The 27,860-nt window shown below is 60.6% G+C and overlaps 1 protein-coding gene across 1 annotated transcript; it reads right to left on the minus strand.

The window, feature by feature from the left end:
• Window positions 1-3,693: 3,693 nt before the first annotated feature.
• Window positions 3,694-27,657, minus strand: MAP2K3 (mitogen-activated protein kinase kinase 3). The gene is made up of 12 exons (XM_060080436.1): window positions 27,467-27,657; window positions 13,934-14,000; window positions 13,564-13,612; window positions 12,694-12,807; window positions 12,479-12,598; window positions 11,743-11,859; window positions 10,766-10,817; window positions 9,487-9,614; window positions 8,963-9,040; window positions 6,320-6,459; window positions 5,198-5,243; window positions 3,694-4,713 (listed from the first exon to the last, which is right to left on the minus strand). Exons 1-12 carry the CDS (start codon window positions 27,513-27,515, stop codon window positions 4,630-4,632), a joined length of 1,044 nt encoding a protein of 347 aa, XP_059936419.1. The 5' UTR covers window positions 27,516-27,657; the 3' UTR covers window positions 3,694-4,629.
• Window positions 27,658-27,860: the final 203 nt, after the last annotated feature.

The following is a 27,860-nucleotide window of genomic DNA, read 5'->3' on the forward strand; positions in this document are numbered from 1 at the left end:
GGGAGTAGAACCAGGACAAGAAGAATCTCAGATCCCTCTAAGAAGCACATCTGAATGAGAATGAGCTCCCCATCAGAGGCGGTGTGCAAGCAGAGGCCTCAGCCCCTGGCGGGGGTGTGAGTGGGGAGGGATCCCTGCACCAGATGGAGGCTTGGCCAGATGCTAAGTCCCTGCTGGGAGAGAAGATGGCACCAGCCCTGCTTTCTCAGCCACTGCCCCTGCCCACAAAGCAGTCAGGGATGCAGCCGGAAGTAGGGCTGGTGGTAGGAGCCAGGTGCTGGCCCCTTCCCCTTTTCCTGAGCCAGAGTTATCCCGACGGACTTAAAAACTGGAGCAAGGGTGGGGGGATGGGTGGGTAAACCTACCGCTCCCGGGACTGCTGTGCTGACATCCGCAGTGACGCAGGCAGCCCTGCCTCAGACCCCAACGTGGTCCCAGCTTTGGTGCTGCTCGCTGTGTGGTCTTGAGCTCATCGCTTCCCTTCTCTGACGCACAGAGTCCCCGTTCAGTACAACCAGGGGGTTGCCTCGGTCCTAGAGAGCCCTCCTGGGACCCACAGCCCCAAATAAATAGAACTGCAGTGCCCACCCCCACCCCCAGCCGAAGCCTTCGCACAGATCTGGCAGGGCCCTGCTCTCTGGGCCCCATTGCATTGGTTCTGGGATCGTTCTTGGGGCCGGAGGGCACCTTCCCTGCACTTGCCCTGTTTCCTCTGTCATTTCCTGACCCTCGTCCATGCCAGGCTCTGAGCAAGACAGACCCATCTCAGCCCTAGAAGAGCTCCCAGTCTAGTGAGGGAGCTGGCCAGCAGACAAGAGTGTGAATAAATAGGTTGAGGAAAACACAGCAGGATAAAGGGACAGAGAGACAGGGTGGTCAGGGAGGCCTCACTGAGGAGATGGCACCTCTGAGGAGGTAAGCAGAGGTGTCCTGAGCCAGCCAGGAGGATGGCTTGGGGGAGAGCATTCTGGGCAGTAGAGGACAGCTAGTGCAAAGGACCTGAGGCAGGTGATCACAGCATGGCTGCAGCACAGGGAGCAAGGGAGAGTACGGGCAGGGGGGTGGGGAGAGGGCTGGCTGGTGGGGGCCATGGGGAGGCTTGGACAGAGGGAGGCGGGAGCCACAGCAGGGCTCTGAGGAGAGGGGAGGCCGAGCTGGTGTCTAACAAGCAAAGCCGCCTTTCCTGGCCTCCAGAAGGGAGTTCGCCAAATTCTCCCTCAGAGGCCACCACCTGCTCCCAACCAGGCCCAGACGCTGTATTTTTAATGCTGGCGGTCGAGGAGGCTCTCGTGGCTGTAGCTGAAACAGAAAGTCCAGGAACCTCCACCATGTGGCTGGCTGTCAGTCCAGGGAGACTCATTCACCCCAGGTCTGGGATAGGCCCCTGTCTGCCCATCTGGTCCCTGTGCCCATGACCGCCACCCCCCAGCCAAGGGACAGGGAAGGGGGCCCTGCCACTTGGGGCAATCACGGGCTGAATAAACTGTCAAGGGCCTGGGCACTGGCATGTGCTTTGTAAATGTCAGTGACCTGCACACTGGCTTCTCCCACTTGGATGCCTGGACACCCTTTGTAAAAGCTGAAGCGTCCCCTAAATAGTACCTGAAGCTGTAAACAACCGTGTTTGCACTAATGCCGAGAGGAATCTACAAACGCTAACGTTCTAATATGGCCAGGGCTTGGCAAACTGGGAACCCCTTGCTGAGCTATAAAGCGCCTCATAATCCTGCGGAGGCCCTGTGCACGATAAATTACTCTGTAAGCTGTGTTTTGTAAACAGCTCTGGGCTTTGTAAACCGCAAAGTCCTCTGGACACTGCAGATGACTTGCCAGCTGTAGAGCGCTGTGCACCCAGGAGGACGTGCGTCAGGAGTCGCCCTCCCTCGGCCCCGGGCTCCCCTCCGGGCCTCCACGCCTCCACGCTGAGGACGGACGCGCGCGGGCCGCCGGCTAGGCTCCGGTCCTAGGCTCCGGTCCGGGGCGCAGAGCTGGGCGGCGAGGGTCCCCCCGACCCCTTCCCCGCAACCCAGACACAGCCCTCCCCAGGCCCAAGCGCGGGTGGGGCTGGGGGCGGGCGCTCCGGGGCCGCGGGGTCGAAGCGCGGGCTCTGCCGCCTCCTGGTGGCCGCGGAGGGAGGAGGGGCCGGGGCCGCGGCCGGGACTTGGGTCCACTGGTCCTGCGCGCGCGCGGAGGACACGCGTGCGTGCGTGCGTGTGTGAGGCCGTGTGTGCACACGGAGCCACAGTCGCACGCAGGGCGATCCGCCCACGCGCGCACCTTCAGGACTCACGCCCTCGTCCTTTCTTTCGTGTGTTCATTCACTAGTGTTTTCATTGAACACAGGTTGAGCGCTCCCCGGGTGCGGGCACTGAGCACACGATGGTGGCGGGTCCGATCGGCCCAGATAAATCAGAGAGAGGTTAGTACACCGATGGGACCAGGTGCCGGGCCTCCCTGGGGAAGTGACAGGGGAGACAGGAACCGGTGAGCAGGGGGCCACAAGGAGATGGGGAGCAGCGTTCCACACAGAGGGCACTATCAGTGCAAAGGCCCCGAGGTCAGAACAGCCTTCACGTGGGAAGGAGGTTGGAGCTGTTAAATGCTGTGCCAGGGAGGGTTATAGGTAGAGGCTGTCCCAGACTGAGGCTAGCTGAGGACGAGAATTGGACTCTGCCTCTGGCTGAACTGAGGCTGGGAGGACTGGTGGACGAGGCAGAGGGGAGATGGACCCCAGAGGGATCTGTGTCTCCTTGTGGGAACACACCCATTTCCCTTGGAGGACTAGCAAGGCTAGTCCTCAGACCTTGGGATGTAGGGAGGCTGACTCTCCTGTGTTGGGCCCTTTTAGCCTGAGATGGGCTTGGGGATGAGCATATGACCCTTCCTAGCTGAGAAGAGCCGGCCCTGGGACTTCGGTGGGAGCTCTGGGCCCCTTTGCTAAGCTGGTGGGAGCCACTGAGTCCTGACATGGCCCCATGTGGGGAGTGTGAAACTGAGGCAGAGAAAACAGCTAAGGCAGACTTAAGTTCCACAGGATAGTAACCTGGCTCCTGGATCCCACTATGCCTGAAGCCAGACACAGTTCTGCTTACATGAGCTATTAAATCCCCTTCTGCTTCAATCTGATGGAAGAGGGCTTCTACCCCATTCTGCCCCAGCCCAGGCCCCAAGGATGACAGAGCCAGACCGGATCTTGCCAAGGATGCCTTCTTCCAGCTGCCCCACTCCCTCTGTAGGGGCTACTACCTGTCCCCAAGCCTGTTTCTCCATCTCACAAGCCATGTGGCTTTGGGCAAGTGACTTCGGCTCTCCGGGCCTGTTTTCTCATCTGTGAGCTGGGAATAATGACATTACCCCTCAGTGAGGTGACGGCCCAGGCCCAGGTGCAGCACCTGGCAATGCACTCGTCAATGCCAGGGGGACAGGGGGCCCCTCAGGGGACTGGGCTTGTGTTGCCGCTCTGTCCAGTGTTCAGCAAGGGCCTGGCAGCTCGTCACGGCCCTTGGGGGCAGCCTCGTGTCCTCACATGTGGAAGTGCAGGGCCCCAGCAGGTGAGAGGCCCCCACTCCCCTGATCACGCTGCCGTGTCCCTGTCCCGGGGGTAAGGGGTCCCCCCTCCAGGGCCACCAGCCGTCACTGAGCAGGAGGAGGGCTCGCCGCTATGACACACAGTCTCACACGACCTTTTGTCCCACTTTTTTTTTTTTTAAATTAAAACAGCAATCAGGCAAGTGCCCCAACCAATCAGGGACAGGACCCTGGACGGGCAGTCCTTTCTTCAAAAAAATATATTTTCTTCTTTTTTTTTAAAACAATACCAAAAGCAAATCCACAGCCCCCGTCGAGCCGGTCCCCAAGGAGAGTGAGTTGGATGGCTCCCCTCGCGCCTCTCTGAGCAGAGACCTTGTGTCCATCCCCCTAGACCCCAGCCTGAGCAGAGAGGGCAGGTCTTAGCCTGCTGGTCCCCTAGCAGGTGACAGAAAAGTGATCGGCTCCAAACCATGCAAGAAAAACCAGCCAAACCCACAAAGCGAAAGAAAAAAATCAAGAGGATAAATTAAAAAAATAAAAGTGAAACAACACCCCTAGAGGCGGCAGGCAAGGGCGAGGTGGCCCCGGTGCCCTTAGAGCCCTGTCTGCCAGTGCTGGGGTGAAGGCCTCGGTGGCTCTGGCATCTGCCTCATGGGGGCTCCAGGGGATTCACATGGCTCATCCCCCTACTGGGTCCCCCTACCAATGCCGGGACAGAGGTGTGGCCAGCCTGGGCCAAGTGTGCAAAGTCCATTCAGTCAAGAGATAAAAAAATATACAACTTGGGTGGCATCCAGGGCCGGGCCAAGGCAGCGGCCTGTACAAGGCACCACTGCCTTCTCTGTGAGGGGTGTCTGGCCCCTCCAAGTCCAGAGTCTCAAGAGTCCTTGGAGCAGCAGGGGCAGAGGCACTGGAGGGCCCCGATGGTCTGGTTCTTTGGCACTTGGGACCAACAGCCTGTCAGGCGGGAGCAGCCCCCTGGATTCCTCCCGGGTGCCCAAGGCCAGGTTGGCAGTAGCTTATGGGTGTGGGCAAGCACTGCCGCAGCAGAGGGCTGCGGGACACCGCAGGGCCAGAGTGGGTCCAAGGCCCCACCGCCTACGAGTCCTCTCCCAGGATCTCCTTCACAAAGGCAGCGATGTCGGTCTTCTTGGTTTTGTGCGAGGTGAAGAAAGGATGTTCCTGATGGGGATAGACGGCAGTCAGTCACCTTGGAGTGGGGGAGGTGGAGGTGCCCCCACATGCTTCTCCTGCTCAGCAAACTCCCAGTCTTCCTTCCAGGACCTCTGCCCCCCAAGAAGCCCTCCTGTTAGAGGCAACGTTCATGGCCTCCTGCTCAGCCCTCCCGCAGCCACCCTCAACTCACTCTTCCCCGTGCATGCTAGGCCTCTGTCCCTCAGTGGGTAAATCCTTAGTCACCCTTCTAGGCCCAGTTCCCCTGCAAAGCCTTCCCTGATGCCTCCAAAGAAAATGGTCCACCTGCCCCCCCCTTGCCCTTTGCCTCCCTCCACAGGGCCTGGCATGGAGGGGGGAGGAGGGAGCCAGGGTACATGTGAGTGAATGAGTGACAGGAGTTCCTAGGAGTGAATGCACAGGCAAGCCAGAGGAGCTGCCCACTGCTGTGCACAGAGGCAGCCCTCTCCCAGAGAGTCGTGCCCACACTCACCATCAGCTCCAGGTAGCTCATGCGTTCTGCAGGGTTCTTTCTCAGGCTAGGACAGAACAGGGTAGGCTGAGGGCAGGCTGGAGCCAGACTGGCAGGGAAGAAGTGAGTCCACCCCATCCAGGCCAGCCAAGCCAGTCTGGGTTCAGCCCTGCGCGGGCAGCAAGGGAACACACATGCTCCTCGGGCTCAGGGAGGAAGGGGCCGGACTGTCCTGGGGGGCTTCCAAGGGCAGAGTGGGATCCATGGTGCAAACTACAGAGATTTGGACCAAGTTTCTTTGCCTCTTGGGGTGTTAGCTTTCTTGTCTCTAGAGTGATCTAGGGAATTTACAATGATCCCAATACCAAAATGCTAACATTAACAATCACTTACTTGGTATCCTTCACTGGGATACCCCCTACCACAGGTCTTGGGAGAAAATGACTCTGTCTAACAGGCTCACTTGTCTCCAGTCTTTCTTATTTTCCAATAAAAGAAATAAAGGCTACGAATTTTCCTCTGAGTATCTCTTTGGCCACAACACATAGATGTTGACATGTTATATTCTCATTGTCTTCACTTCTGACTAGTTTATAATTTTATTGTTTAAATCTCTCTCATAACCCAAGAGTGCATTAGAAGAATTTACTTTTAATTTGCATGTAGCTTTTTTCTCTTCAGTTATGGATTTCCTGTTCCAGCTAATTAGTCAGAGAATGTGGCCTATATGGCTTTGCCTTCTGCCTCTTCCCTTATTTCCTTTGTAATCTCAAACATAATTAATTTTTATAAGGATCCTGTGGGCATTCTTTAATTTGATATGAAGTTCTAAACATCAATGAAAGCAAATTTGTTATGCATTTAAACCCTCCATATGCTTTTTGTTTTCTTTTTCCATCTTCATGATCTGTCCATTTCTAGAGGGACTATTTTAAAATCTCCCCACTAGGACCATAGTTGGTCAAATTTTCCTTGTACTCAAACTATGTGTGCCTTACTTATTTTGATGCTATGTTGTTTGGGGGTTATTTGCTAAAGGAGAAGGAGACCAGGCCCAGGGAGCAGCTGGGATCTGGCCAGGACAGGGAGGGGTACTGACTGGGCTTGGGGAGGCCCAGAGGTCTGGGCAGGGCTGAGACTCACCACTGTGCAGTGAAGTCCACAAACTCGGGGGAGAAGCGGTCAGCTGGGAGCTGCGGGGACGGCTCCTCCACCACCTGCTTCAGCTGCTGGAACGGGGTCCCCCAGGACTCGTAAGGAAACCGCAGGATGGCCATCTCGATCTGCAGTGGCAACAGCGGCACTGGGTCAGATGCACCCACATTCTGTACGTGGAAGCAGGGCCTTCACAGATCCTGCCTGTCCTGGTCCAGCACCCAGAGCTGGACTGTGAGGCAAGTCAAGGGGCTGATAGATGACATCATACCAAAGATGAAAGCCAAGGGGACACCAGTAGTTAATTCTTCTGACCCAGCCAGCAGCTATGGCTCATGGAGCAAATCCAACCCTGAGTTTTGACTGGCTTAGCTATCATCAGGTTTTCAAACAATCTGAATTCAGAAGATTGTACCTGAAAACCCAGGTTTCAGCTAATCTGAAAAAATCAGAGGAATTGGCAACCTGGGGATGCTTTCCCACAGGCCAACGGCAGCAAAGGAACTCGGATAGGCAACCAGTTTCCCTTTCCTTTGCCACAGGCCACTCCCCACTCCCTGATGTCTCAACAATGACTTAAGCGTCTGCTGCCATTTATTTGGGCTGTTGTTATTACTGAAAGGGCAACAGGAAATGAAATGACTCTCATGTGTTTGCAGAAGGAATGTTAGACTGTGAGGTCTGCCTTTGACCGTGAGTTTCATCTCCTGGACTGTGCAACAATCCACCAGACTCTATTAGGAAATGAAGTTTACAGGTCCCTCCTCCTCCACAGAGCCCCCACTGCCCAGCCACCAATACCTGTAAGGCCCATATCCAATGCCTCCCCCTCCAGGAAGCCTTCCAGCTCTGACCTCATCACTGTTTCTCCCTGACTCCCTGGACACAAGGCTGCCATGGCCTCATCTCTCCTACTAGACCCGGACCTCCCTGTGCCTTGGGTGCCTCACTTGCAGTTGGCAGGAGTCATCTGTGGGAAAGACTGACAGCTCAGGACTTCCCTGGTGGTGCAGTGGTTAGGAATCCGCCTGCCAATGCAGGGGACACGAATTCGAGCCCTGGTCCAGGAAGATCCCACATGCTGCAGAGCAACTATGCCCATGCGCCACAACTACTGAGCCAGTGCTCTAGAGCCCGCAAGCCACAACTACTGAGCCCATGCGCCACAACTACTGAAACACGCACACCTAGAGCCCATGCTCTGCAACGAGAGAAGCCACGACAATGAGAAGCTCGCACACCGAAACGTAAAGTAGAGCCCGCGAGCCACAACTACTGAGCCTGTGAGCCACAACTACTGAAGCCCTCGCACCTAGAGCCCATACTCTGCAAGAAGAGAAGCCGCCACAATGAGAATCCCGCACACCGAAACGAAAATAGCCCCCACTCGCCGCAACTAGAGAAAGCCCGCACAGAGCAACAAAGACCCAAGGCAGCCGTTAATTAATTAATTAATTAATTAATTTTTAAAAAAGACTGGCAGCTCACAGCAAACTCTGGGTTCCGATTTTGACTGCTGAGATGAAAACACAAATCAGGTCCACCCAGGCCCCTTTCCCTGACAAGTGATCACCGTAATGAACAGAAGAGACCTTAGCTCAAGCAAATGCTTCCTGTTGGTGGTGACTGGCACCGAAACAGATCGCTAGTCATTGTGCTAAGAAAGCACCTTCCCGTTAGGCTAAAGGCCCCTTTCCAGCCAAGACACAAATGCATCCCACAGATGGAGGTGGCACAGTGCGGTGGGTGTGGGTGTGACCCTAGATTTTCATAGGACAAAGTCAGCCTGCTTTTTTCCCTAGAGTTCCCAATGATTCCGACACACAGAAGTGAGGACCCTGCCTGGGCTGCAGAGAAGGACCACCAACCAGAGTTTACAAGTAGGAAAACAGAGAAGTGTCCAAACCCTGGACCTCGTAATTCCTTTCCTGCTAATTTTTTCTAAGGAGCTCAAAAAAAGAAAAACAAAAATATAAACAGCCTCTGGGCACAGAGATGCACAGTACGATGTTATCTGTGATAGTAAACGTCGAGAAGCAGTATGACCGTCCAGCGCCAGGGCTGAGTCTCACCGTGATCTTGAGGGCCACATGTATGAGGAGCTCACTTAATTTGGGGTTGACTGTGATTTCTCGACAAGCACCATGAGCACTGGGTAAAGTCCAATGGACGAGTCATCAGAGACATCGAGAACTATGTAAAGCTGCCCCTCACCCCACGGCGGGTGTAAGGCACTTGCACACGCTCCCCTTAAGACACCGTAATTTTTTGTTTGTTTGTTTTTGTTTTTGTGGTACGCGAGCCTCTCACTGTTGTGGCCTCTACCGTTGCGGAGCACAGGCTCCGGATGCGCAGGCTCAGCGGCCATGGCTCACGGGCCCAGCCGCTCCGTGGCACGTGGGATCTTCCCAGACCAGGGCACGAACCCGCGTCCCCTGCATCGGCAGGCGGACTCTCAACCACTGCACCACCAGGGAAGCCCAAGACACCGTAATTTTTGATGACACAGTCTCTCCTCAGTTTGTGAAGCCAACCAACATTTCTGTCCAAGGCTAAACTATTTCCCAGGCCCCGGAAGCTCAAGGACCTGGTACAGCCCCTCCCAAATAGCAAGGGAGCCCCAGGTGGTACCATGGTGATGCCGAGGCTCCAGACGTCGGACTTGACATTGTAGCCTTTCTGGTTCAGCTCCGGGTTGATTCTCTCAGGCTGTAAGAGGGACCAGAGCAGGGTCGCCCAGGCATCCTCAGCTGGGTCTGGCCTCCCCCACCCCTAACCGAGGGGCCAGGGCTCACCCATCCCATCTCCCCTGGGGCAAGTGAGGAAGCTGAGGCCAGTGAGGGCCAGGGTCTCAAGGTGGAGGCCTGAGTCTTGCCACGCAGCTGCCCTGCCTGGGGGTCCCACCTTCGGGACACTGGGGGAGGGGTGGGACCCCGCAGGCCCCACCAGCCACCTCCCTGAGGTGAGACTTATTATCCAAATGGGCACCACGGGGCCAGTCAGACAGGGGTGGAGAGGGCCGGGCAGCAGACCCCTCTGCCCCCAACGGCAGGAAATTCAGGGTCTGGGGAGGCCTCATCCCTGATGGACACAGGACACGGCGGGGGTGGCCAAGCCTGGCTGCTTCCTCCTTGGGTGGCCCAGGAACCACTCACAGCCATGTAGGGCTTGCAGCCAGCATCCATCGTCTTGGCCACGGAATCCACCAGGTAGCCACTGATCCCAAAGTCGCACATCTTCACGTGGCCTTCCTTGTTGATGAGGACGTTGGACGGCTTCACGTCTGCCGGGGGCAGGACACGCCTTTCAGCTCCTGGTTGTGGGGCCCCCACTGCCCAGGGCAGAGCTGGTGGCCACACAGCCAGGAGCCCTGGGCTCCAGCCACAAGTAGGGGAGGAAGTCAGGGCTCGGGGGCTTCGCCTGGGACCATGTCTTTGCAGCCAACCAGCTGGGACTCAGCCGCCACTTCCCGCACAACCTCCAGCTCTGTGGTCCACCCAGGCTCCAGGGGGACCCATCACTGACAGCGTGGGCACTGGAAACCACCCCGTGCCCACCCACAGGGCTCGGCAGATTTGTCCAGGAAGCGCAGGGCAGCAGCTAAACACAGGAGATGGGTCTGCAGGAGAACCCAGAGCCCCCGGACTCGAGGTGGACACGGAGTGTGCTGGAGGGCACAGCAGGGACCATCCAGCGAGCACACACACAGGACACACACGCATCTCTGCTGCCTTCTATGGGGACTTCTGTGTGGATACAGACGCACAGAAAAAGGACCGAAGGTTCCGTGACAACCTGCCACTGAGTGGTCAAGGGGGCTTAGCCTAATGGACTTGGTCTGGAAAAGTAGAGCACCCAGAACACAGATGAAGAGGCAGGACGTACGCTGCCTGGGGGAGTCTCAGAATCACCGGGCCCAGCGGGAGGCTGAGAACAAGCAAAACCAACCCACTGTGGGAAAATCAGAGGAGTGTGGCTCCAGGACGTGGGGGGCTGGGGGCATGACTGAGCAGCAAGGGCTGAGAACGTGCCGGGAGGGAGGGGGAGGCTGGAAACACCTTCATCTTGATGGGCGGGGGTTACACAGTGTCAACAATGATCAGATTCACACAGTGGTACACAAACCCCCTGCGTGTCTTGCAACACGTAAACAACACATCAAAACAAGATGGCTCAGCCTTCCCAGGACAACGGCCCACACCATCCGTGCTCTGAGCACCAGCCAGCAGAACTGGGACTGGGCCTGGGGGCTGAGGAAAATGGCTGGGAGGAGTGGACAGTGGCCTGGACCGGGCAACAGGCTCAGCTCCTGACCCAACAGGCACGTCAGAGCCGGCTGCCTCTGAGCCTTGGTAGTGCGGGCCCAGCAGGACTGGGCAAGAGCGTGTGTGTGAGCAGCCAGGCCCCCTCCCGCCAGCCGGCCTGGGCACTGACCTCTGTGGATCACGGACAGCTTGCTGTGCAGGTGCTCCAGGGCCCTCACAATCTGGCATTTGGAACAGGAAGGGGGGGAAGAGACCGGATGGCTGTGACTCCCGGTTGCATCAACAATGACAGAGCTGTAAGACACCCCACCCAGGGCCGTCCATCGCCCTCTCCCAGGTACACACCCAACCCTTCACTACCCTAGGCTCCTGCCCACACCCCAGCCTTTGCTGTGGGGTCCCAGCAACCTTGATGCAGACGCACTCGGTTCCTGCATTGCTCTGAGGGGGCAAGGGTCTCAGGTGATATGCCCAGGACCCTGCAGAGTCCCAGACTTATGAGCCCCCAGGGTGCTGTCCCTTCCCCCTGCCAGGCTCCTGGTAGAACCCAGCCCTCTGCAGCCTCCCTGCTTCCTCTCCCTCCCTCAGCAGTCAGTGGGCTACATGCTCGGAGCCATTCCCCACAGGAATGACCCCAAAGATCCTGATTCAACGCCAGGGGGATGTTCACACGTTCGCAGGTGCGGTCAGGAGGAAGGACCGCTGGTTCGCTGACTCCATTTCCCTTCCTGCTTTGGCTGCCGGGGTGCTCATGCCCAGGGCTGCTGCCCTGCCCTAGGGACATGCAAGCTCAGGGGGCAAGCACGGAGACGAACCCCTCCCCCGACACTGCGCCTCTGTGAGCTGCCCCAGAGTGTCCTCGTCCTCCTCGGCATGAGGAAGTTGTAAGCACTAAGTCCTTTCTCGTGGCCTAGAAGCTCAGGAGCTGCACAGGAAGGCCCAGAGGGCCTGGCTCTGCCAAAGTTGCCTGGCTCCAGGAGCCCCGGTCTCCTCAGCAGGGAGGCTCTGGTCCAGGGTGGCGGCAGCTGGGCTTCGAGGGGCAGCCGCCCAGGTTCAGGGCCACAGCTGGGGGCCACACCGGGAGCCCGACTCTGCCCAAGACAACATCATCGGGACCCCCACCCCAGCAGGGCCTGAGCCACTTACAGATACAGCGATTTCCCCGAGAATGTCCTCGGGGATCGTCATGTCCTTGTCCAGCACCTTCCGGTAGAACTTGTCCAGGGATGTGTCCATGAGCTCCATGCAGATCCACACGTCTCCCTGCACGTGGACATGGGGAACTCAGCCATGCCCGCCCAGGACCGCCTGGCCCAGCGTCCACCCGTGCCCACCTCCCCGGAGCTGGCCGGCGCCCCCGACACACCTACACCCCTCAGCCTTTGCGGATGCCCCGACCTCCCAGCTCCTCCCCCTTCCCCCGAGGCCTGCCCACTCTGCTGGCTCCACACAGCAGCCCCCCCACCGCCACTGTCACCTCTTCGCGCCCCCATCTGACCCCTAATTCCACGGCAGTTTCCAGAGAGAAGTGACTGTGTCCCTCAGTGGGGGCTTCTGGGACCCACCTGTGCCAGCTCAGCTCCATGCCCCGGCCCTGCAGACCCCTCCTGCCTCAGCCCCACACCGGCCCCCCCGCCGCCCCATGGCTCGTCCCAGCTCTGAGCCTGGCAGACGGGCCCTTCCTCCGCCAGCCCCCCACCGCCCACCCCTACCCGAGACAGCCTTCTGAGAAGGCTGGGTGCAGCACCCCCTGGGGTACCCCTAAGGCCCTGGGCCCCCTGCCAGCTCTGACCCGGCCTGTGGAGAGGCTGGCGTGTCTCCCCTACCACGGCCTGGGCCTGGCTGAGCCCCCAGCCCCCGGGCCCACTCCGCGAGGGCCCACCTCTCTGAAGAGGGCCCCGTAGAACGTGACGGTGTAGAAGCAGTCGACTGTGCGCATGTTCACGTCCAAGTCCATGAGCAGGCGCTTCTGCTCCTGGGAGTTCACGGTGGCCCGGATGCGCTGCGGGGCAAGGGCCGCGGTCAGGGGCTGGGGGGCAGGTGCGCGGCCCCCGGTGCCCCCGGCCCTGACAGCCCTGTGCTGGGGGTCCCACTCACCTTCACGGCCATAATGGTGCCGCTCTGGGCGTGTCGCACCTTCTCCACTACCCCGTAGGCGCCTCGGCCCAGCTCCGAGATGGTCACCAGGTCATCCGCCTCCACCTCAAAGTTCTTGGGGGACACAAAAGAGGGAGAGTTCACAGGGGCCAAGTCAGGCGCCAGTGGAGACGTTGGGGCAGCAGAAAGAGAGGACCGCCAGCCAGTCAGACCTGTGCTCAAATCTTGCCCGAACCACTTCTGCTGCGTGCCCTGGGGCAACTCACGTAACCTCTCTGAGCCTCCCCTCACCTTCTACAGAACAGGCACAGCACCTACTTCCAAGGGCTGCTGCGAAGTGTCAGCAGGCCGGTCTGGGAAGTGCTCCCAGAGGCGTGGGGCCCTTGAGAGATGCTCCTTCCCTCTCGCCCCGCCCCACTCAGGTGGACAGACTGAATCACTCGTGCGGCACCTACTGCATGCAAGTCCCTGTTTCAGGCACCGGGGACACGGAGAGGACAACAGAAAGGTCTCGCCTCACAGGGAGCAGCCAAAAAAGGGAGCGAGCACGGGGACGAACAGGACACCGTCGGCGTGTCCTGTGGTCGACACACAGTCCCCAAGCCGGGCTTCCCAAGCCATCAGGAAGTGTGAGTGAAATGCAGGTCCCCGGGCACTGGCCCCGAGGGCAGGGCCAGGGATCTGCGCACTCAGCACCACTCCTCTGAGGTCGGGGAGCTCCACGCCGGCTCCGGCTCACCAGGGCCCCAGAAGGCAGCCACCACCTCTGCCCCAGACGGGCCACTGGTCAGCAGTGGGGAGCCAGCGCTCCGCCCCAGCCCAGCTCTGTCCACCACCCACAGCCACCTCCCACAGCCTGACGACACCTACCCTGTCCCCGATGGTGATGAAGGCCCGGGAGTCCAGGTTCCGGGGGGGCCTACAGAGAGGAGCAGGGCCGTGAGCCCGGGGAGCCGCACCCTCCTGAGCGGGCAGCCCAGCCTGGCACATATCCTGCCTGGGAGCCCCCACCCCCCAGCCACCGAGCGTCTGCGGGGCAGCACGCGGTACAGCACGCAGACGTGGCCAGGGCCTCGCCTTCCGTCCTCGACGGGAGAGCAGGGCCCTGAGCGGACGTGAGAGGCCCGTGGCCCCCGCAGCTGCCCAGAGGAGGTGCTGCCCAGGCAGGGGCCTGGCTCTCATGGTGGTCCCTTCAGGAGGCCGTCTGGGCGGCGCCGGGGGAAACCCGAGGCCAACTCACGTGGGGCTGGGCACCGGCGGCTTGGACACGCAGGAGATTCGTAAATCCTTCTTCCTCCTGGACTTTCCTAAATGGGAGGGAGAGAAGGGAGCGTCCGCTCAGCCACTGATCAGTCAGCGTCTCTCGGGACAGTAAGGGCCTCCCCAGGGTCCCGGCAGAGACACAGACGCCGAGGGTCAGCGTGGTCGGCACCGTGACGGGGCCCCAGGGTCTCCAGGAGCCCAGAGGACGTGCCCAGCCTGGGCTGGAGGGCCTGAGCCCTTCCAGTCTTCCTGGAACAGTCACCCCACAGCCACCTGAGAAGAGACAGCGCCTCCAAGGAAGATGCACCGTCACAGACCGGCCCCCACAGCCCCCATCAGGCCCCCGCGCTCCCACCCACGCAGAGTCCTATGTCCCAAGTTTCCCTGAAGGCCTGAATTGTGTCCTAACCCCTGAAAGCTGAAGTCCTAACCCCGAGTACCTCCGAGCATGGTCCTATTTGGAGAATTACAGACATGATCAGGTTAAAATGAGATCATTAAGGTGAGACCCTAATCCGGCATAACAGGTGCCCTTTTTTTTTAATTTTTTTTATTATTTTATTTTATTTTATTATTATTATTTTTTTGCGGTACGCGGGTCTCTCACTGCTGTGGCCTCTCCCGTTGCGGAGCACAGGCTCCGGACGCGCAGGCTCAGCGGCCATGGCTCACGGGCCCAGCCGCTCCGCGGCACGTGGGATCCTCGCGGACCGGGGCACGAACCCGCGTCCCCTGCATCGGCAGGCGGACTCTCAACCACTGTGCCACCAGGGAAGCCCACAGGTGCCCTTTTTATTTTATTTTTTTTTTTTTTTGCGGTACGCGGGTCTCTCACTGTTGTGGCCTCTCTCGTTGCGGAGCACAGGCTCCGGACACGCAGGCTCAGTGGCCATGGTTCACGGGCCTAGCCGCTCCGCAGCATGTGGGATCTTCCCGGACCAGGGCACGAACCCGTGTCCCCTGCAGCGGCAGGCAGACTCTCAACCACTGCACCACCAGGGAAGCCCAGGTGCCCTTTTTAAAGGGGGAAATTTAGGGCTTCCCTGGTGACGCAGTGGTTGGGAGTCCACCTGCCGATGCAGGGGACACGGGTTCAAGCCCCAGTCCGGGAAGATCCCACATGCCGCTGAGCGGCTGGGCCCGTAAGCCATGGCCACTGAGCCTGCGCTCCGCAATGGGAGAGGCCACAGTGGTGAGAGGCCCGCGTACCGCAAAAAGAAAAAAAGGTCGGGGGGGGGGGGAATTTGGACACAGAGACAGACACATGTCAGAGAAGACGACCGTCTGCAGTCCCGGGGGCGAGACTGGGGAGGCTCCTCTCGTCACGGCCGCAGCAGGACCAGCCCTGCGACACCTGGATGGGCTCAGGCCTCCAGACGGGGGACAGGAGGTTGCGGTGTTGAAGCCGTGCAGCGTGTGGGGCTTTGTCCAGCAGCCTAGGAGGGTAGCAGGGCCTCTACCCACCCCAAGCCCGTGCAGTGTTAACCTCGGTGGGGGAGCACCCGGCGAGCCAGAGCCTCGGCTCTGCCGCCCACCCCGCCTCTGAGCCTCAACGTCCCCACCCGTCGTGCTGGAACGCAGACGTAGGCTGGGGGCCCTGCCGGCAGGCATCACATGCAACCCGGCCAGGGGTGTCCACAGCCAGGCCCATGGGCCGGGACCCTGTGTGCAGGCACCCCGCCCCTCTCAGCCTCAGCTTCCCCAGAAGGGGCCCCGGGTGGACAAAGTATGAGGACAAGGACCACCTGCCAGGGCATCGGCCCCCGGCTCAGTTTGGAAAACGGGGCCAGGGCCAAGGGCAGGAAGGTGAGTCGGGAAAGGACCGCATGTGCACCCAGGTCTGCTGGTTCCACAGCCGGGGGTGTCCAGGGCAGGGCAGGACGTCCCCTGTGGAGTGAGGGCACTGGACCGGCCAAGCTCCCACTGCCGCCAAGGCTGCCTGTGCTTGGGGCCAGCTCCCCAGCCCTCCACACAGCCCTCCCCGTGGACAGACGGCGAGACTGAGGTGTCTGTACCCACAGCTACACCTGATGCTGTCAGCATCCCCGCCCAGGCTCACGCCAGGCTGGGAGCGGGGGAGGTTCCTGGGGGCCCACCTTCCTGGGGAAGCGGGAAGTAAGCCCAGCAGGCCTGCAGGGTCCAAAGCAGGGCAGATCCAGGCCTGGAGAACGGACCCATGGCCTCATCTCACCCCTGCCCACTGCCCCGGGCACACTGCAGTGCCCCTGGGCCTTAGTATCCCCATCTGTGAGGAGCCCCACCCCCAGCTCTAGCCAACAGGGTGGGAGGTGAGGGGGGCCCGGCGGGGTCCACGTCCCAGGGGAGGAGGACCACCCAAGGGGCGGGCAGGGCCAGCTCTGGCTGGGCCCACTCACCCTGGAGGCCGGAGTCTGTGCACATGCTCACCACACGGCCCCAGGAAGCCCACTCCCACCCCCAGGCTGCTGGGTGGGCCTGAGTCCCGAGGCAACGCCTCCCTCACCCCTCACCGCCAGGGACCGAAAAGAAGTGTTGCCTCTCCAGGACTCTCTGGCCGGTGCCTGGCACACGGCCGGTGCTAAAGAAGAATCGGCATCGAGAGCACTGGGCAGACCTGGGACTCGACCAGGACCTCCCAAAACCACCCAGAACAGAAACGGTGCCCATGTGCCTCTCCTGAAGGCACGTCCTTCCGCCTCCCGCCCAAGACCCCGTGCCTCGTGCCGCAGGTGTGCACAGGGCACCAGGAGACCCTGTGCACACCCTCCTGAAGTCACCTCTGAACCGCGTTTGGATCAAGCCTCCACACACCTGCTGTGCAGCCTCGGAGCCTCATCTGTGAATCCAGACAGGCCCACGCGCTCGGGCCCAGCAGCGGGGAGGTGGGGGGCCTGGCACCAATGTCCATGATAGGAGGGGTTATCAGTGCCCCTGGGAAGACGAGGCCCGGGCCCAGCTGTCCTGAGAGCTGGGTGAACCACCAGGAAAAGTCCGGTGGGGGTGGGGTCCCAGCATCTACCCCAGGGTGGGTGACGGAGGCAGACACTTGCAGCCTCTCCATAGAAGCACCCGCAGGGGCCCCCAGATGCCAGGCTTGAGGTGCATCCGTCTGTGCCCTGGCGGCCAGCAGGAGAGCCTCAGTCCTGGCCAAAGGCCCTGGCCCAGGCGGGCCTGGGCCTGCAGCCAAGTCAGTGCTCCGACGGCACAGTCCACAGCCCCAGAGCCGGGGTCCCTGCTCACTCCACACCAGGCTTGACTCTCGTGCAACCCTGTTGCCAAAAGCATGGGCTCTCTCTGCCACAAGTTCAAATCCCACCTTTGCCCCTTACAGGCTGGGTGATCTTGGGCAAGTGCCCACACCTCTCTGAGCCTCAGTATCTTCATCCATACAATGGGGACAAAAACAGCACCTCTTGGGAATTCCCCGCTGGCACAGTGGTTAAGACTCCACGCTCCCAATGCAGGGGGCCCAGGTTCAATCCCTAGTCAGGGAACTAGATCCCACATTCATGCCACAACTAAGGGTTCACATGCCACAACTAAGCAGCCTGCATGTCACAACTAAGGAGCCCGCCTGCCGCAACTAAGACCCAGCACAACCAAATTTAAAAAAAAAAAAAGAAAAAGAAAAACAGCACCTCCCTGTAGAGTTATCAGATAAAGCACTTAGAACAGCGTTCAGCCTGCATCGAGCTACTTCACCACCTCTGAAGCCCCAGGGGCCTGTCCAGGACCTGACCGGCGCCACTGCCTGTGCCCAGCACGGGGGTGTGCCAGCTGCACAATCATGACCTTGTGTGTGGAGAGATTTCAACCTGCTTTACAGACAAGGCAAGGTGGCTGGTTGTCAGGGGCCAGGGTGGGGGGTCTCCCTCCAAAGTCCTTTCGCCCATGAGAGCAGCAACCTGCCACTCACACACGGGCCCTTCCCATCTCCTCCAGACACCCCGATGACCCTGGAGGAGGAGCTCTTAGCCTCGTTTTACTTGGGGAAACCAAGGCTCGGAGGTGGAGTCACTGCACGTTAGTCAAGGGTCTGGCCAGGAGTCACACCTGGAGACCCTAACAGGCCAGGCCAGCGGCTCACAGTGCCCCTCCTGCAGGGAAGAGGGGACAGGCCTGCCACACTCCCCCAAGGGAAGCCAGCACATTCCACACGCCAAGAGGAAAACAGAAAAGCCGGGGCTTCAGTTCCTGAGGCCACTTCTGTACTGTCCCCAGATCAGACTTAGTCACCACCAGGCCCCAAGGTGGCGCAGGGGTCCACGGCGTGTGGTGGCCACAGGCCAGGCCAAAGGAAGCCCAGCTCTGCAGCCCGGCTGGAGCCCAGCACAGCGCCCTCCTGCCCGCACCTCTACTTCTCACCCGCTTGGAGGTACACCTGCCGCCCTAAAAGGCAAGGCCGAGGGTCTGGCACACAGTAGGTGACCCTCTAATGGCCCGCAAGTGGACACCACAGTTATCATCAGCGCCTCTGCAGAGGTGAAAAAATCCGTCCTAAGTAATGAGAAATATGGGTGGCTTTTATTCTTGACTTGATGCTATTTTGTAACCAGAAGATAAAACATTTTAAGTTACAAGGTAACAATCCACGTGGGGGTCTCCGGGGCCCACCTGCACCTCCTCTGCTCTCAGCCCCCTCTCCACCTTTCTTGGGCTCAGCCTGCACACCCATGGCCTGCCCTGGGCTTTGGGAACGTCCCCCTTACAAGCCTCAGTCTCCCTGCCTGTGGCTGCAGTGGTGGTGGGGGTGAGGGGAAGAGGGCGAGGACCCCCTGCCTGCCAGGGTCCCCAGGCCTACGTCTAGAGTGACACAACTGGGTCTGCGGGGCGGCCAGAAACAGGCTGCCGGCCCCTCCCACCGTCTGCCAGAGCCATCAGCGCCGGGCCGGGGCTGCCCAGGTGCAGGCCACTGTGGCGACTGTCACCACAACAAACAGACTTTGTGGGCTGCCACCAGCAAAGCACGATGAGCCCGCCAGCCTCGGCTTGCAGGGATCCCAGCACAGGAGGGCACAGTACCGGGTGTCTGTGTCCTCGTCCGCTCCAGCCTTCCAGGGGAGCCACAGGAGACAACGAGGACTCCAGCCATGACCTGAATGAGCCACCGATGTTCCCAGCTCAGGGCTTTTGCTGGTTCTGTTCCCGCTGCCTAGAATGCTCTTCCCTGCAACTCTGTCCCAGCTGATGTGTGAGCCTCAGCTTCTGTCTATTCAGAGAGGCCCCCCTGGTCGTACAGCTAAGCGCCCTTGTTAACTGGCTCTCCCGTGTCCAGCCGGCACCCCACAAGTCACGGCCCTGTAGTTACATCTCAGAGGCAGCACGGACTCTGGAGCCAGGCAGCCTGGGCTTGAACCGCAAAGCTGCCGCTTCCTAGCTGGGTGCCCTCAGGCAAACGACTTCACCTCTCTGGGCCTCAACTGTGACGTGGGGACAATGGACCGACCTCGCACGGGTATCAGCGCATCCCACGCGGTCCAGTACCCTGCCTCAGTGGTCCTGGCGCGAGGAAGATTAGACTGAGCCGCCTGGAAACGCATGGGACCCAAGCTAACACCGGGCCCGCAGCCCAGACGGCCACTCTGTCAGCACCCTCAGCAGCCCTGGAAGTGTCTTCACGGGTCTGCTGCACCAAGAGGGTCGGAGAGGAGGCGCCAGGCGAGGTCACAGTGGGCATCTGGTGGGGAGCAGACCCTGAGCGGGGCCTGGAGAGATTCCAACAAACCAGCTCTGCCCGGCTCTCAGGCTCCGTCCGGGGCGGGGGGCAGGGCAGACAACCCCGCACCACGGGCCCTGCCGGGCCTCACTCGCACGGGAGCCCCACACCCCGCCACGTTCTGTCTCATCCGTGGCCTCCCCGACGAAAGCAACACCGGCTCCCACTTTGTTATTCCCGTCTCCTACTTTTGGATATTTGGGGTGCTTCTCGTGCTTTCCAATCCTGCTGGAGATGTCCTGGGTCCTCCGGGTCCGTGCCCATCAGGTAAGGAAGCACGTGCCACCACGGAGGTGTCAGAGGCCAGATGTCCGAGGATGCCCACACACCCGCCTGGCCCTGCCCCCAGCTGGCCACCTCTATCCTGTGGGGGTCCCATAGAGAGAGATCAACCAGGCCAACCCGCTCCCACTGCTCAGGTGGGCAAACTGAGGCCCCGAGAAGGGGAGGCTTTCAGGGGGGCAGTAGATTCACCTGCACAGTTAATGTCTATCGCCAAGCCAAGGCCTATATCCACCCCCTGATATCATGACCCCCCGTTACCGCTCTGCGGGCGTGTCCAGCGAGGACACGGAGAGGCAGGCACAGCAGGGACGTCCCCTCACGTTCACACTCGGCTCCCCAGCTCTGCAATGGCCTCTCCCCCAGGTCCCACAGAGGGGAGGGCTCTCCGTTTCCTGGGAGCCTCCACGGGCCGGGCCCGCACCCGCCACAGTGCCCTTAGCACCGAGCCCACAGGGGAGTGACAGGCTGGGCGGGGGTCCGCTCAACCCAGCAGCCCTGCCCTGCGCCCCCCCAGCGGCACGGTGGCTCCCGGGCCAGGCCCTGGCCTCAGAGGCCTTCGGCATCCCTCGTCCCCCCACCTCCAGGGCCCTTCTCATCTGCAGAGCCCGTGGGGAGGGTCCTGAGCCCACGCAGCTCACAGCATCCGTCCCCTCAGCAGTGAGCAGACGGGGCCCTGCCCTCCCAGGATCACACTCTAACCACAGCCACGTGGCAAAGCCTGAAGACAATCTGCTTGTCACAACTTGGGATGCCACTGGTATCTGGTGGGTAGAGGCCAGAGGTGCTGCCCCACAAGCCAGAACGATCCGGCCCTAGACGCCCGGGGCTGGGGAGAGACAGGGCAACAGACAAAGCCAACTAACAGACAAAGTCCGGGTACACACCGTTTACGTAGATTTCCACAGTGGTAAGTGCTCTGACGAAAAAGGAAGCAGGGGACCCTGCGGAGGTGAGATCTGAGTGGAGGCTGACAGGGAAGAGGAGGCAACCTGGAAAGCTCTGCAGCAGGGGAATCTAGGCAGGGAGCTCGGGGTGGAAGCGCCCACAGGCTCACCCAGCAAGGGTCCAACCACACTATCCGGGTCTGCGCAGGGCAACTCGGGATGGGACAAGCTGGGCTGGAGTGAGAGGGGATGGGGTGGGCCAGAGGCCCAGACCCAGGTGCACAGAAGAACAAAGAGGGCAGGGAACAGTCTCCAGCCCCCGCGCCCAGAGCGGTCTCGGGCCAACCTCCCATCCAGGCCTCAGCAGCCACCGACTGCCAACACCGAGGAAGCACCCACTTACTGGAGGCACAGCAATGCCCCTCGGCCCCCTTTCTACTTCCTGGTGGCACCCAAACACCTCCACTGACATCCGAGGCCCATCACTTGTCCCTTCGTGCCCACTGGCTCGTGCAAACCTTAAGACAAACCCTCGAAGCTGCACAGTGACACAGACAAGGAAACTCAGGGCGGTGGTAGAGCTGCACCATCCGAGCACTGCACCACTTGGGCTTAACGTTCACTTGAAGCAACAGCAATAACAGCTGCAGGCACTCGACACGCTAACCCTGAGGCCCCATACTTAGTGCGGCCACATGTTAACACGCTGAATCATCCACGTAGGTCCCAGTATCACCCCCGCAGTGCAGCCCCTGACCGCCAGCCAGCTCTAGCCGTTCCCCCAACACCGCTACACACCAGTGCCTGTCCCATGGACCACGGTGTGGACACTGGCCCCGGGCTCTTGCAGGCCAGTGAGCTTAACTACACCACACGTACATTAGGGCTTGATTTAAAACAATAATATAGAAATGATAAGCTCCCACATCAGGACAGTGGTCAGAGAGAGGCAACACTGACGGGCCGCAGGGGCACAGCAAGGGGAGATTTCTTTAGCTGGGTGTTGGATATACAGAATTCACTTTCCTTTATTCTTTAAAACGTAGAGGTAGGGCTTCCCTGGTGGCGCAGTGGTTAGGAATCCACTTGCTAATGCAGGGGACATGGGTTCGAGCCCTGGTCTGGGAAGATCCCACATGCTGCGGAGCAACTGAGTCCGTGCGCCACAACTACTGAGCCTGTGCTCTAGAGCCCGCGAGCCACAGCTACTGAGCCTGTGTGCCACAACTACTGAAGCCCGCGTGCGTAGAGCTTGTGCTCCAGAACAAGAGAAGCCACGACAATGAGAAGTCTGCGCACCGTAACAAGGAGTGGCCCCATTCTCCGCAACCAGAGAAAAGCCCGTGCAAGCAATGAAGACCCAACACAGCCAAAAATAAAATAAATTAAATTAAAAAAAAAAAAGTAGAGGTACATTCTACATATCCTTCCGGTGTCTGCCCTGACAGGGCAGAAGGGCCAGTGCAGAGCGGCCCAGGGCGAGCACTGGGGGAGAGGGGCGACTGGACACGGCCTCCCAGAGAAGCCAGGGCAGCCCCTGGATGCCAGCTTAGCCTGCAAGGACACCCCAGAGAGGACCTCAGGACAGGGAGAGGGTGACAGGGACCTGTGCCCAGGACTGGGGGGATGAGGCAGGGGGAAGCCCTGTCAGGGTGAGCCTGGTGACCCCCTCTGGGGTGGAACGTGGGCCCAAGCGTGGTGTCTGAGCTGCAGAGGGGCTGCCTCCCAGCCCTGCCTGCTCTTCACACCCTTTATATGAGGCTTCGGGGGGGTTCCACGGTCACTGCTGGGGAAGCAGGCCTGACCACAGGGGCCACACCGAGAGGCCCGGCCAGTCCCGGGAGGGCAATGAGCCCCAGCGTGGGAAGCTGAGCTCAGGGAGGCCCGCCCCGTCGCCGCACCCAGCTGGGACGGGGCCCTGCATGCCGTTCTTCTTCTAGGACCCAACAGTGACCCCTCCCAAGATGCTGACGATGCTCCCCACAGCGGCCTAGGCCCCGCCCAGCTGCTCCCACTGCCGCCCACCGACACGGAGGCCTTGGAGCTGGACCCTCAGAACCACTTCCCCAGCGGCCTCCTTCCACTCCACGGTTAGGGCGCTCTCCGCCCAGCCCTGCGCTCCTGCAGCAGGTGCCCTGCCTGGCCCTGACAGAGCTCCACCCACTGAGGGGCTGGCCTAGGAGGCTCCCCCCTCCCAATTCCCGGTCCCACACACCCCCATGCTGCAGGGGACGCGGATGTGCAGGCCGAGGCAGGCACGCCGTCCTCTCTGTTCCCCGCAAGCCCTCCCCAGGAAGGCCCAAGAGGCAATGAAGCTCCCAGCTCCAGCTTGGGGACCAGTGGGGAAAGAGCCAGGTATATTCTAGTTGCCATTACAGGACCCTGCAGCCAGAGTCGTGTCACAGAGCTTAAAGTCCATCACCAGAGGTCCCCATCCTGGTTATTCATCCACGAACGAACAACTGCCACCACCATAACAATGAGAAAATAATAACAGATGACATTTGTTTGACAAACACCATCTCCCACCTTTACCACCACCCTGAGGGGGGCTGTTTTCTCCCATTTTACAGAAGAGGAGACTGAGGGTCAGAGAGGGCACGTGAGGAAGTTGGGAAGCAGTGGAGTGAGTCAGAATTCGAACACAGGTCCATCCACCCCCGAGCCCAGGCTCTGCCCTACTTCCTGTCTCGCTGAGGTTCTTTGTGGGCAGAGGGCAGTCTCGCTGTTCCCAGGACCTAACACTTAACAAGAGTGGAATGAGGCTGTCTACACCTGTCCTCGCGGCTGCCGGCAAGACGCCACGCAGGGTTCCCACTCCCATTTTGCAGGTGAAGAAACCGAGGCCTCACATCCAAAAGCCGGGCAGTGCCAGGGGACTGAAAGCATTTACAGCAGGCAGTGGACATCCAATGTCACAGCGAAGGGGCTGAGCTGGGATCTGACGGCAGAGTTTTCACCTCTGCACAGCCCTGTCTCCCGGGAGCCCAGGGGACCCCACACCACCTCTGCTCCTCGGCTGCCCGCGGCCCCCGGGAGCACATCGGAGTCGGAGCGGGAGCCGGAGCCGGAGGAGGCCCTGGGCCAAGGGCGGTAAACAGCCGCTGTCACCTGCTCCTCCGCTGCTTCCTGAACAGAGGAAGCAGGGCCCTTGCTTAACAGAGGAAGTTCCTGGGGGGATGGGCGCAGGGCCAGGAGGGGGCTCCCAGCTCTATCCCAGGTCCAGGAGGGGGGCCACCGCCGTGCCCAGCTCCAGGCCACGAGGTGGGGACTCCCAGCCCCCTCCCACCCACCAGCGGCCAGGCACTGGCCCTTTAAGCTGCAGCCAACCGGCTGGCGTGCCCCACGGGTGAGTCAGCGCCCAGTGCCCGCTGACTCACGCCGGAAGCCTTCCGCTGCCCCGGCCCTCTCCCCACACAAGCGACTGAGAACTTTGCTCCCTTCAGGCCCTGAGCCACAGGTTGGCGGATAGTTTCCTGTGCGTCACGCCAGGGGTGGGGGATGTCCCCAAGTGCCACCTTCCAATCTTTCCGAGAGCCGGGACAGGACAGGACAGGTCAGGGGAGGGCAGCTGCACAGCAGGAAGGGCCGGGACACGGTGCTCCTGCAGCCTCAGTGTCCCCGTCAGGCATCCAGGAGCCGCATGAGGATGAACCAGGAAGTGCCCACGGGGGCAGCACTCACGGTGCAGTGGGGGCACCCCAAGGACAGACATGGCCAGAGGCAGCAGAGCCCCTGCCCTCTGGCCGCAGCTGCCCTCGGCCTCTGATCCCAGGCAGAGATGGCATGTGGGCGAGGAAGCGGGGGAAAACAGCAGGGCTGTAGGGCCTGGGGCCTTGCGCACTCCCGGAAAACTCCCAAGGGCTGTGGCATGGAGGACGGGGGCAGGGCACCCCTGCAGGGCAGGAAGCTTAGAGGTAAAACTCCCTAAGGTCGAGTGCCAACCACATCCTGCTTGGTCCAAATTCCTTGAGAAGGTGGCGAGAAGGACAACACTGTGGCCTGTGCCCAGGACACGGAGGGCTGGGTCAAGCCACTCCTCCCACCTGACCTCAGTTTTGTCACCTGACAAATGGGTCAGACCGCAGAGAGTATGAAATGTGCCAGCTATAAAGGGCTCTGCACACAGGAGACATCACCTCTGCTCAGTCCGTCCTCCGCTCAGTCTGTCCTCCGCTCAGTCTGTCCTCCAGGTCAGGCATGGGCTAGAGGAGATGCCTCAGAACAGAGGTATGACGGGGGAGGGGGGAGTATCCCACCAACTCAGCCCAAGGACCCATCACAGAAATGGGACACAGAGGAGCACTGAGCACTAGAACAGCAGCTCCATCTGTCACAGCTGTGTGACCTCAAGCAAGGCAATGAATTCCTCTGAGCCTCAGCTTCCTCGTCTGTGAATGGGGCTGTGAGCAATAAACGGGCTAGCACATGGCACATGGAAAAACCTTGGTACGTGGGAGCTCTTGGGATTTTTGGCAAGAGGTCATTATGGCTTCCCACCACATGCTGCCACAGACCCCAAAGAGGCTGACGGTGTCCCCACCCAACATCATCTGTTACCTGGACCCACAGACTGGAAATGCATCCTGGCCCTCTCTCTGCAGAGAGGCTCAGAGAAAGCAATGCCAGGATTCAGGTCACACAGCATTTGAGTGTTTCCCCAAAGTGCTTTATTCCTTCACACCCATGATCTTTCTCCTTCCCAACCCTGCAACTTTAATTTTTATTTTGATGAGACATTCCCTGCCTGGAAGAGCTGAAGGGCCTTCAAAAACAAACACTGCGGGCTTCCCAGGTGGCGCAGTGGTTGAGAGTCTGCCTGCTGATGCAGGAGACACGGGTTCGTGCCCCGGTCCGGGAGGATCCCACATGCCGCGGAGCGGTTGGTCCCGTGAGCTGTGGCCACTGAGCCTGCGCGTCCGCAATGGGAGACGCCACACACAACAGTGAGAGGCCCGCATACCGCAAAAAAAAAAAAAAAAAAAAAAAACACTGCTTCCAACCTCTTCTTTCCACCCATGAAAACACCACTGTGGCCCAGAGAGGTTGATGGACCTGCCCGAGGTCTCACAGCGCTGGCCAGGCCAGGCCTACACCTGGAGCTGGGGAAAAGAAGTGTCTGATTTCCCGGTTCCCAAGCTCCACGAGGTCTGCGCAGTGCAAGTCCCTCCCCAGCCGTCTTCCCCCTCGAGTGCCTCCTGGGTTACTCACAGTGGTTGGGCAACGGTCAGGGATCCGGCCTCCCACTTATGTAAGACGTAATTACCCTGCCCACCCGGCCGGCTGGGCTCTGGCCCCAGCCACAGCAGCCACCAGGAGCAGGGGCAGCGAAGGACCCACACCCTCCCCAGGACCCCACAAGCCCTCCAGCTGCCTGGGCTCCCCCCACCGCAAAGAAAAAGAGGCAGAGACAACCCCTGATTAGGGGCCCCCTAAGTGCCAGCTGCTACCTTTCTCCCCCTCACTCTGAAGCTACAGCCCAACAGAGGCAAGGCCTGGATCCCACATGGCTGAGGCCTTTCTAGCAAGAAGAATGGTAACAGTAATAAAACACAGCAAGTGCCCCTTCCCCAGCACCTCTGAGCTCTTCATCTCATCGCCCACACTTGCCTAGAGCTCTTTAGTATTCACTATCTCACATCCTACGCCAGGAGTCCACGGAAGGTAGGTGTGATAAAGGAACCGAGGCCCAGAGACAGCAAGTTAGGGAGCCGCGGGCAGCCCATTCATTACGGCTGCGTCCGGTTTGGAACTCTCTCACACAGCCCAGCCCGCTGAGACTCCGACATGCCCAAAACATCCTTTCCTCTTCCTGCCAAAAAAAATCCCCCTTTCGCCCTCCAAGTCTCATCCTCCCCCTCTGCATGACAAAGCCTGCTGCCTCAGCCGCCACCTCACAGACATTTCCAGGAAGGCCGGCTGCCTGGAGAAAACAAGAGCAAGCCCATCGCACGGCCAGCACCCACCGGGCAGCCAGCCCAGGACCCACAGGCAGCGTCAGAGGTGAGCACCGCCCCCCCGCCCGCCCCCGTGCACAGAGAAGCTTGCAAGTCCAGATGAGGGAGCCGATGGAGAGGCCATGCAGTAGGGTGGGGTGGGAGGCCAAGAGAGGCTCCCCGGAAGACGAGGCTGCAGACAGAGCTGCAGGACGGGGTGCAGGCCGCCAGGGATGGGGCAATGTGGGACCTAGGAGGGTGGAGAGCCTTCGGGGAGAGGACGGGGAGTTCTGAGCTGGACCGTGGCCAGGGCAGCCACACGGGAGGGGCGTTTACAGAGAGATCCGCAGTAGGGGAGCACCACTGGGGGCCCAGGCTGGATACAGCCCTGGGACCCGGGAGTGGAAGGGGGCTGGGTGCAAGATCAGAGTGAATCCCACCTGGGTCCAGCTGAGAGACCCAGACTGGGAGAGTTCCTGTCCAAGGTGCAGTTAAGGCCCAAAGCGGGAGGTCCAAGCAAGGTTCCTGACCTGGAGCGGGGTGATCAGAACGAGACCCTCTCCCGACTTCGGGCCTGGGTGCAGCCCCAAGGCCTAAACTGGGGTCCGGCTGGGCCCGGGGCCTAAGGGAGGCGTTCCGGGCAGGGGAGCTGCCCGGGTGCGGACCGGGGGCCCGCGCAGAGGTCGGGTCCGCAGCCCGGGCGTTCCTACCTTTGGACGCGGGCACACCGGCGGGCTGGCTCGCGGCAGGAGATTCCATGGTGCAGGCGGGTCGGGGCGGCGGCGGGACTAGTCCAGGGGGCGGCGAGCTCGGCCCGGGCGGAGCACGCTCATGGCTGCGGGCGGGCGGCCCGGGCGGCTAGCAGGGCGTCGTCCGGTACGCGTCCGCGGCGGGCGGCGGCGGGGCCAGACTGGGCAGCGCGGCGGGGGCCCCGGCCGGACGGCGCCGACGCAGGCCCCGCCCCGCGCACCCATTGGCCCGCCGGTCTCCGGGCCCGGCCCCTGCCTATCAACCTCCGGCCGGGGTCTGCCCGTCAAGCTCAAGCCTCGCCCTCCATTGGCCCGGGGTACGGCTCCTCCCACCGCCTGTCAAGCCCGCCCACCA

This window comes from Mesoplodon densirostris, chromosome 18, assembly GCF_025265405.1.
Source record: "Mesoplodon densirostris isolate mMesDen1 chromosome 18, mMesDen1 primary haplotype, whole genome shotgun sequence".
NCBI lineage: Eukaryota > Metazoa > Chordata > Mammalia > Artiodactyla > Ziphiidae > Mesoplodon > Mesoplodon densirostris.

What these genes read in the sequence shown, in the direction of transcription:
- MAP2K3 (XM_060080436.1), bottom strand. Translation starts at nt 27,515, where the DNA reads ATGGAATCTCCTGCCGCGAGCCAGCCCGCCGGTGTGCCCGCGTCCAAA. An exon ending in ACGGGGCCCTCTTCAGAGAG is followed by an intron (nt 11,860 to 12,478) that starts GTGGGCCCTCGC and finishes GTCCACGTGCAG; the next exon opens with GGAGACGTGTGGATCTGCAT. An exon ending in GCTGCAAGCCCTACATGGCT is followed by an intron (nt 9,041 to 9,486) that starts GTGAGTGGTTCC and finishes TCCCTCTTACAG; the next exon opens with CCTGAGAGAATCAACCCGGA.